At 51.5% G+C, this 9,529-nt stretch overlaps 1 protein-coding gene across 1 annotated transcript; it reads right to left on the bottom strand.

The window, feature by feature from the left end:
- Nucleotides 1-739: 739 nt before the first annotated feature.
- LOC109741108 (G-type lectin S-receptor-like serine/threonine-protein kinase B120) lies at nt 740-5,318 on the bottom strand. Its single transcript, XM_020300181.4, has 7 exons — nt 4,246-5,318; nt 3,802-4,161; nt 2,526-2,636; nt 1,987-2,433; nt 1,657-1,894; nt 1,423-1,573; nt 740-1,308 (listed from the first exon to the last, which is right to left on the bottom strand). The coding sequence occupies exons 1-7, from the start codon at nt 5,210-5,212 to the stop codon at nt 985-987; spliced, it is 2,598 nt and encodes an 865-aa protein (XP_020155770.1). The 5' UTR covers nt 5,213-5,318; the 3' UTR covers nt 740-984.
- Nucleotides 5,319-9,529: the final 4,211 nt, after the last annotated feature.

Below are 9,529 nucleotides of genomic sequence, written 5' to 3'. Positions count from 1 at the left end.
TTTTGGAAATGAGTGTAATGTGTTTTCTGAAATTAGTGAAATCTATTTTTGGAACGAGTGAACTTTGTTTTCTTATCTGATATTTTTTAAATGACTGAAATCATTTTCCTGAAATTGTTTTTTTGGTGTGTGGAAATATGTTAAATGGGTTATTTCAAATACGTTCAAATGATTATTTAAAATATATGACTGGTATTTATGAAATACATGAAACATATTTCAATGTGTTTGTCAAGTTGTTTATTCAATGTGTGAAACTGATGTTTGTGAAATACAACTAGAATTGAAATATGAAAACTGGAAAACTCAAATTGTTCAAAATATATCCAAGATCGGTATTGTTTCAAAGGTCTTGTTTCCCTGAATTCAAATATATCATTTTTTTCAAAAACAGAGTTTAGATTCAAAGCATATTTATCATCCAATTTTTTTCCAAAGAATTAAATGAAGGTCTTGCGTGGGGAGAGAGCGAGGGATAATATATGTACCATGCATGCAAGTGTCCTTTCTCCTCACAAAAGCTGCCGCATGGATCTTGGCGAAATGGACGAAGGGTGGATCCAGCACCGATATATCCCGGCTCCGGTAAAATTACTTAGTCGGTGTTAAGTCCTAGGGGGTTCCTCAGGGCACTGGATATTGGCCCACCATGCACATTTACAATTGTTCTATTTTTTGAAAATTAAAACATGGCAGCATATAGCTTGGCGGTACATAGCTGCGATGCCTTTTAAGCACGTCGCTGTGAATTTACCTCGACTCTATTCAAAAGAAAATGCAAACAGATTAAATGACTCCCTGAGCCTGTCATATGTACAGTTGGCTGTTACCATGCCGATCGACTAGACTAGTTTTAAGCCTGCCAAAGAACACAGTGTTACAAAATTTGCGCCATGTACAGAGAGCAAACGGAAACAATCTCTACAAGCAGCGGAATCGCCCGGCACAAGTTTCACACGACATGTCCCTACCCAGCATGGACGACTACCTCCCTTGAAGCATGGTGACGGTGAGGTCGCAGGCGGAGTAGGACTCGTCGCCGGCCTTCCCCCTGAACCTGTCCCTGTCCGACGACGTGCACTGCAGCGTGAAGGTGGGCGGCCTCGGCATCGGCAGCACGGAGCTGTCGCTGCCCAGCGCCAGCACCACGTACGGGATGTCCGGCCGGTCTCCGGCGTGGTCCTGCACGCACAGCAGCGCCATGTGGACGCACCGGAGCGCCTCCCGCGCCGCCGACGGCGAACTCGACGCCCGGATCAACGGGTCGATCAGCTGCTCCCCCTTGTCCGAGTTCCACATCTGCCACGCCTGCACCCGAGACCAAAGCAGGTCAGCCACAAAGGTCACTCTGTCTCATCAGAGAAGAAGAAGAACAGAACAGTGCTGACGCATTACTGATGAGAATCAGTGTGAGACGCTTACGTAGCCTACGATGTTGAGCGAGCCCTCCATGTTGTGGAAGCTGCTGTTCTTCTGGCCGGTGATGATCTCCAGGATCAGGATGCCGAAGCTGTACACGTCGGACCTCACCGAGAACAGGCCCTCCATCGCGTACTCCGGCGACATGTAGCCTCTGGTGACACGTCGTAGCAAAATTTCAGCAAAGTTTCAACATTCTGCCATTGATGGTTTCTGGCTGCAAGCAATGGTACTCACAGTGTGCCGACGACGCGGTTGGTGTTCTCCTGGTTCTTGTCGCCGCCGAAGATCCTGGCCATGCCGAAGTCGGATATCTTGGGGTTCATCTCGTGGTCCAGGAGGATGTTGCTGGCCTTGAGGTCGCGGTGCACCACGCGGAGCCTCGAGTCCCGGTGGAGGTACAGCAGCCCCCGCGCGATCCCTTCGATGATGTGGAGCCTCGTCTTCCAGTCCAGCAGCCCTCGCCTCGCCGGATCTGATCCGATCGCCACCGTACCACCACATCGTCAGAGTTGGCCCAAGAAAGCGAACACCACACTAGACAAATGAGATAGATGCAATGCATACCGAAGAGGAAGGCGTCGAGGCTCTTGTTGGGCATGTACTCGTACACCAGCATCTTCTCGTGGCCATGGATGCAGCAGCCCAGGATCCTCACCAGGTTGCGGTGCTGCAGCTCGGAGATGAGTGTCACCTCGTTCTTGAACTCCTGGCACCCCTGCCCGGAGCTCCTGGACAGCCGCTTCACCGCCACCTCCTCGCCGCCGGGGAGGCTGCCCTTGTACACGAGGCCGAACCCTCCTTCCCCGAGCTTGTTGGCCTCGCTGAAGCCGCCGGTGGCCGCCGCCAGGGTCTCCAGGGTGAACATCGGCAGCTCGCAGCCGTCGCCGTTCTCCGCCACCTCCTGATCGGGCTGCTTCGGCCCTGAGAGGTCATGCTTGGCTTTCATCGTAGCAGGGCGCAGCATCAGCGCGGCTCCCGCCCTCTTTTTCCCGCCACGGACGCCGAGTTTCTCTGCACGAGATTACATGAACCAAATTAGCCTGTCTTGTACTACGTACTAGAAGAAATTTGCCTGCAAATTGCTGAAATCTTGAGATCCGCACCTCTGATTCTTCTTCTGCATTTCCACAGGAGGAAGCCGCATGCGGCCAGTACAACCGCCAGGACGATCACTACGCTAACGATAATCCTTGTCCTCCGTTTGGAGCCTGAATCTGCCCAGGTAAAAAATGATCAGCCATGTCCAATTGTCAGTCAAATGGGTCATTTTCGTCTGCAGTGGCAAAGGATTATGGAACAGTACTACTATCTATGAACCGACCCTATCACATCAGAAGAAAACTTTAATGATTGATCGAGGTTCTCCTAAAGTTGCAAACTGTGCGCGTGTAATCTGGCCAAGCCACACGTGCATTCAGATCAGGTCAATATAAAAACCACCAAATATGGTCAGACATGTTGGCCTGCGTGGTCAAATTAAGCTTGGTTTATTTCACATGTTCCATTTGTGCTACTTGCAATATATTGTATTATTCGCGAGAGAACCTAACTAAACTATCCACCTCACGGCCGGCTTCATCCATATCACTAGATAATGAAAGATCCGACCATGTTAGGTCATTTTTCATGAAAATGTGCTAGTTGGTGAAAACATTCAGCATACGTCGTTTTCGGGGAAATCTTTTAAGCCGACTGAAAGATCGAAACAAAGTCAGCTTGCATATGTTCACAAGTTATATTCGTTTCCTTCTTCTTGCAGGGCTTCGAATATTCAAAGTAACCCTTTTAGCTGCCTTAATGCGTTACTACCGAACAACTACAGCGGATAAAAGCATACGAAATGGGGGGCGAAGGTCATCTGAACGGCAGAGCAGCCTGGTTGTTTTCACCCTTGACGGTAACTGTTTGCTGGTCCAAGTTGGCAACCATCTCCTACCCGACTACATGTTCCAGTGAATTTTATTCCGTGGACTGACTACACAGGGCGGAGGTCAAGGAGACCCCAACCACTGTGCATGCATCCACACAACTTTGTATGCATCTACACTGGCTACCTCCTAAACCCAAAGATTCCCTTGTGTTTGTTCGTATTTAGAATTGTTTTCAACACGGCTGGGGTCGCGTGCCTCGTTGACAAGGAACCCAATATCATTGTTTACTTATATTACTAGGCCGAATTCAGTGGGTTGGATTTTCGGGTTGTAACAACCCAAATCAGTCGTGCAAGTCTTGCCACAAGCACACAACAAAAACAACAATTTCTACAGTCTAAGCGTTTATCAACATTTCCTCAACAACCGAGAAGTTTCCTAGCTGCAGTTTTCTAAACCCAATTTAGAACTTCAAAGGTTAACAAATCATCAACGTTGATGAGCTTACCTAATAGAGAAGCCGGGACCTTGATGTGCAGGTCAAACCCTTGTCCGTTGGGGAACTGTCCGCTGGGGAACTGGTAGACGTCCACCAACTCGTGGGCCCAGGTCAGGCACCCGGTGCCGCCGCTATAGCTGTACGCGTTGCACGTGCAGTTGGCCAGGCACCACTGCCTGCACGCGTCCGCGCTGATGACCGCCGACTCCCACGCCGCCAGGTCCGGCAGCTTCACGCCGGAGAGGACGGCGAACGCGTCGCTGCCGCTCATGCTCACGTTCCTCTCGCTGCAGGTCAGCTGGCTGCTCCTCACGCACCCCTGCGTCCACACCCCGTTGCTGTACTCCTCTTCGGATTTCGGCTCAAAACCTGCGAGTTTGCACCAACGGAGTTGAGCGATCGTCCATGGGGAGTAATGTGGCAAGTTTCTACATGATCGGAATGCCGTCTAACCTCTGAGGCAGGTGCAGTGGTCGGCGGCGGAGCACTCGGCGTTCGGGCCGCACGTGTTGTAGGCCTGGCACGGCATCGTCGGCTGCGACCAGACGACCTCCCAGGCGCCGGTGGCGTCCACAAGCTGGTAGCACGTCTCCGTGCCGTTGGGCTGGAGCACGAACCTGTACTGCGAGGAGTTGAAGCGCTGGAAGGTGTAGAACAGGCCGTTGCTCTGGGACGGGTCGCCGGAGAGCTGGAAGCCGTAGAGGTTGAGCGGCCGATACGGGATGCCCACGAAGCTGCCCTTGGCCCACTGCCCGGACCTCCAGTGCGTCACGTCCTTGCCGTCCTGGCCGCGGCGCCATATGAAGAGCTGCGCCGAGCCCAGCGGGTCCTGCCCCAGCGTGAAGTTCCCGGGGGCCGGGTCGTCGGGGCTCCTCCACGACCGGAACAGCGTCTGCCTGACGACGGCGCCGCCGCGCCGGGCCAGCGTGATGTTCATCCCGGGGAGGAAGGTGTCCGCGGGGTGGTCGAAGCTCTGCCACAGCTGCACCGCCTGCGCGCCGCTGCCGCCGGCGAGCACGAGGTTCCCCGTGTCCTGGATCGTCAGCGTGAAGTTCCCCGCCGACGAGGTCGTGTTGGTCCGCCACACGACGCGCTCCCCCTCCAGCACCCGGAGGTCCCCGGAGTCCGTGACGGTGGCGGAGTAGGACGGGGCCATGGCGCGCACCGGCGCGTCGCGGTTGGCCACCCACGGCACGGTCGGCTCCGCGGCCCTGGCGAACATGACGCCCAGGTACACCCGCGAGCCGTCGCCGCCGCGCGGGGAGAAGAAGGAGAGCGAGAAGGCGCCGTTGGCTGACAGGAGCTTCTCGTTGCCCGCCAGCGACTGCCCTTGCGACAGCGTCGTGCCCGCGTCGGCGTGGGCGTGCCGGCAGAGGAGGAAGATGAGCAGCGCGAGCGCTGCGGAGGTGGCACGAGCCATCAATGGCGGCTGGGGTCGAGCGAGTCCTCGCTCGGCTCTCTTGTGGGATCGGAGGAGAAGAGGTCGTGGTGGATAAAACAGGTGCTGCTACGAAAGAGGTTGCTTCTTCCTCGGGCGCGTGGTTATATATCAAGAGCGAGAGCGCGAGAGCCGCGTGGGGAAAGCATTTGGGCCGCATGGTTTTCAATGGGATTTAATTAGGCAGGCTAACCAGCTTTAATAACTGAAAGGGTTCATTAGGCGTGGTGCGAGTGCGAGTACACTAAAGAGTGGTTAGAGTTATGCAACGGAAGGGGCTGCGAAGCTCCCGGTTCACATTGTTTGAGACTCAACAAGACTGCACCAGCAACAAAACTCGTTAGTCGTTGATATGGTACTAGTATCTTTGATCGAGGACAAGGTGATTCACGTCGCTGATGAGGAGCCGCTACGGGAGGTTGCAGCTCTTAACTAATGATGGCAAAATGGAGTGCTTTTCGAAGGGCGTGTCCAAAGAGTGCCATATCATCGTCAATCAGCTTTTTCTACTTAGGACAAATTTTACGTGGAGTAGGTGATGATTAATTGTTTGTTAAACACTTGAACTTCATAGGATTGCTACACGCAAACAAATGCGAACGCACTAAAAAAAGAGGGGAAATGTTTTCTGTCCATAAAGGAAACAGTGTGGAGAGAGAAGACACCTCCCCCTGGCCGCCTTCCAACACAAACCCTAAACCCGCCGCCTCCTACTTCCCATTCATCTCTTTTCCCTCCTCGCTGCTAGAAACCGGTAGCTGAGCGAAGTCTCAATAGCATAGGTCAATGATGGCACCGCCGAGGAGGTCGCCAACTCCGTTAGCCTTCGACGGCAACATGCGATCTCCGGCGGCTCCTTGAAGTTGAGAGTGTGGCTGCGTAGGGACAACGGTGGTGTTTCCGGCCTTTCTCAATGGCCTCTAGTGATGACGCACCGGTGACTACATTCATGTCTACATGTCCATGGGCCGCAGAAGTAGCCTGTCCTTGGTGGCCATCCGTGCCTCCTTGGGGTGGACCTCCGCTCAGGTGAGCGGGCGGTTGTGGCACACGTCGGTGGAAATTTATTTTACAGAGGCGTTTTCAAGTGGGTGCCTCATTAATTTGATTGTAATGGTAAAAAGAAAGACAGTCTGTGTTATAATTGGCACGAAGGGATACTCTTTGCCAATAAGTTTTTAAAATGTGTGGGTGGGTGGCGGGGGTACTCGCAGTTAGAACAACTACCTTTTGAGATATTAACTCAAATTTGCCGTTGCTACCTTAGTCTGAGTTTGTTAGTCCCAATCGTATTTTTGTCAAATTTGATCGCATATTTGATTAACAAAATATTAATGTATGTCATCAAAACTTATATTGTTAAATTTGTAATTGAATGTAGTTCCTATCAATATTAGTTGTGGTACTTTTACAAGTTAAAGTTATCTTTAAAATATGACCAAAAATACGAGGGGGGCTAGTAAACCCGGATGGAGGTTGCTATATCAATATAGCGGGGCGAAAGCCTTTTTCTTAAACCCGGACGGAGGTAGTAAAATGTAAGCTAAAACTTACTCCCTCCGTCCGAATTTATTGACCCCCTTCATATTTATGTTAAATTTTGATAGTAGATTTGACAAATAAAATATAAATTATATGTCACAAAACTTATATTTTTGGATTCATATTCAAACTTTTGACAGTGAAATAGTAACGATTCTCTTCTTACTTTAAAGTCGATGCTTTTGTTAGCTTCTTGAAGTTCAGGCCAGTTTTAGTAAAAACTAATAATAATTAATTCAGGTCATTGAGTCTGATTGTCTAGATCAGCTCAGTTCTGGTCGCCAATCTAGTGTCAGCGGCTACGCGGGTTTGATCGTTGGTGAGAACGGCCAAAGAGGGACATTTTTCGTAGATTTTGTGTGTCATAGTACTGTAGTACTATCTAATAGCGACAGAGCTGTGGAGTGGTGGACACAGCCATCAATTCAAAGAGCTCTGTCTAGGACATGACTTGTTGGAACATGGTACACCATATGCATGGGTAACACGAGCTGCATACATGAGACATCCAGCAGGCACGCACTGAACGCAACACGGTAATATTTTCTTTCTCTCCGGAAAAGAAAGATGCAGTCGCAACTAGTAGTACTTACTGATACGTGTCTCCCGTATCGTGGATCCTGAATGGCATATACAAAGTGTAACGAAGAACGAATTTTTTGCACGTATTTTCCGGGAACTGCCGAACGAACTGTCTGTTCCGGGGAGTGCAGCAGTCCAGCTTGCATACAACGTACGGAGTTGAGAGTTTCACCAAGCGCTGACGCAGAAGGGCGGAAGTGTCGGAGACCACGTACGCGCCGGCTGGTCGCGGAGGAGGAAAGAAAAGGACGAGAGCACATGCTGCGGTTGAGACCCGGAAACACCCAACGCGTCCGTGGACGAGTCAGCGAAGCAGGGTCTGGTCGTTGAGCGCAGTGGCACCACTTGGCATGTGTGGCTAGCTTGACACGCCGGCGCGACGCATGAGAAAGTGCCAAGAAGGGGTAGGTGGAGAGGGTGGTGAATCTCCGGAAGCGGGGGTATGATTTGGACGAGATGAGCTGGTCGCTGTCTTTGTGTGGTACTACTAATAACAGAAGCAAAAATGGATAATAGACCAAGAGACGAGAATTCCTCGGTGTCTCACCAGACAATTTACTACAGTATTTTTATTTTGACTGACTATGATGAAGCTTTTATGGAGTAAACTCCTGAGTCTCTTTCAGGGCTTTGATCTCCAATGCAACAGGATGACCATATGAAGAATGGGCAAGCGAATCATCTCTGAAGATAGATGGGGGCGTAGATGAGTCCGACTGCAAGATGACCTGAAGCTCGGTGTGTTCTGTTGCTAAAGCCATGCCTTGCATCATCGCACGTATTCAGCTTCGAGCGCGCCATTGTAGTGAAACATGTTCATAACATGCACCTGTTGATTTCAAAGTTGTTGATGCATCTCTAGAAAGTTTATAAGATGCTCTTCATCTTGTTCCAGGAGGCGGACATGTTCTCCGGACTTCCCTCATCCTCCACAATCATGTTGTGCAAAATTGCGCAACACATCATCAAGTGCCAAAGTATTGACGTGCACGTGAATTCGAGATTTTAAAGATAAAGGATGCGGTTGCACGGAGAGACCGACTCATGTCCGTGAACGCGTCCAGAGACATATAGGGGCTCATATTAGCCAAGACCCTGTGTAGCAGTAGGCAACCGCCCCTGCGTCATCCAGATGGACAACATGGGCGGCTTCCGATACAATCTCTCCGCGACCTCTCCACCTCTCTCTCTCTTCCCTCACCGCCGCTGGACGATGCTGCCGGGCAAAGCCCGTGAGGCTGACGATGGTGGCAGGGCTCCAAGCGACAGCTTCGACACAAGGCGTTGCAGGGCGCGCGAGGGTGCACGACGAATCTGCAACGATCTTCATGCAGCGTGAGTGGCTCAAGCGATCTAAGCACAGCGATTGGGCGACGATCCAGATGCGGCATGGTCATGCCTTGGCAACAGCCTGGGTGGAGATGACCATCCATCCTAAATGTTTGTTTTGTGGAGGCTCCAGCAGCCCGCAGTCAAGGTCCTACAGGCTCGGAGTCCGGCGCACTGCTACTCCGGCTATCTAGATCGTTAAGCACTGCGGCGTTGGTGATAAGGGTCGTCCGCCTCCTTTGGTGCACCGCGTCCCAGGGCGACCCAGGATGCTTACAGCTGGCAGATCACACGGCCAAAGGTGGGCAGTGCTGGCGCCTCGCTACTCAGATCGGCGTGCCGATGCTTGGCGCTTGGCTGCTAGGCGGTTCATCCAATCAATGCGAAGTGGTGTTTTTCGTCCTGGCTGTGGCGGAAACGGCCGGCCACTCAAATGGTGGATTGTGGTGCGCATTGGTGGACCTTTGTGAGGATTTTTCTATCCAAATCCAATGGTTGTTGCTAGCGGCTCGCACTGGCGAGATGCAACCGAAAGGCTCTTCTATGAGTTTTGGCCGCTCTCATTCCGGCCAGTTTGCATTCAGCGGTGAGATGAATTATATGGATGGCGGCTTGACTTAGAGGATTTGGTTGTGTAGCCGCGGTGGCCGTGCCGTCATAAAGATCGTGCTATGCTTATAGCTGTTGGGAACGCGGAAAGTGGTGGTGACAACACATGATAACTTTGATTTGGCGGTGCTTCTCGAGTACTTGGTCTCAAGTTCCATGGTGAAAACCACAGGTCTGACCAGCATTGGTTATACCTGGCAATGACAATGCTTTTGCGCCGTTACCTTGTTGAGGGCA

Source organism: Aegilops tauschii, chromosome 2 (assembly GCF_002575655.3).
Source record: "Aegilops tauschii subsp. strangulata cultivar AL8/78 chromosome 2, Aet v6.0, whole genome shotgun sequence".
Classification (NCBI taxonomy): domain Eukaryota; kingdom Viridiplantae; phylum Streptophyta; class Magnoliopsida; order Poales; family Poaceae; genus Aegilops; species Aegilops tauschii.
The sequence above is the reverse complement of the archived record's forward strand: the minus strand, read 5'-3'. Positions and strand labels throughout refer to the sequence as shown.

Coding starts and splice junctions, on each gene's coding strand:
- LOC109741108 (XM_020300181.4), bottom strand. CDS start 5,212: ATGGCTCGTGCCACCTCCGCAGCGCTCGCGCTGCTCATCTTCCTCCTC. Junction 4,162..4,245: donor CCACTGCACCTGCCTCAGAG/GTTAGACGGCAT, acceptor GCAAACTCGCAG/GTTTTGAGCCGAAATCCGAA. Junction 1,574..1,656: donor AACCGCGTCGTCGGCACACT/GTGAGTACCATT, acceptor ACGTGTCACCAG/AGGCTACATGTCGCCGGAGT.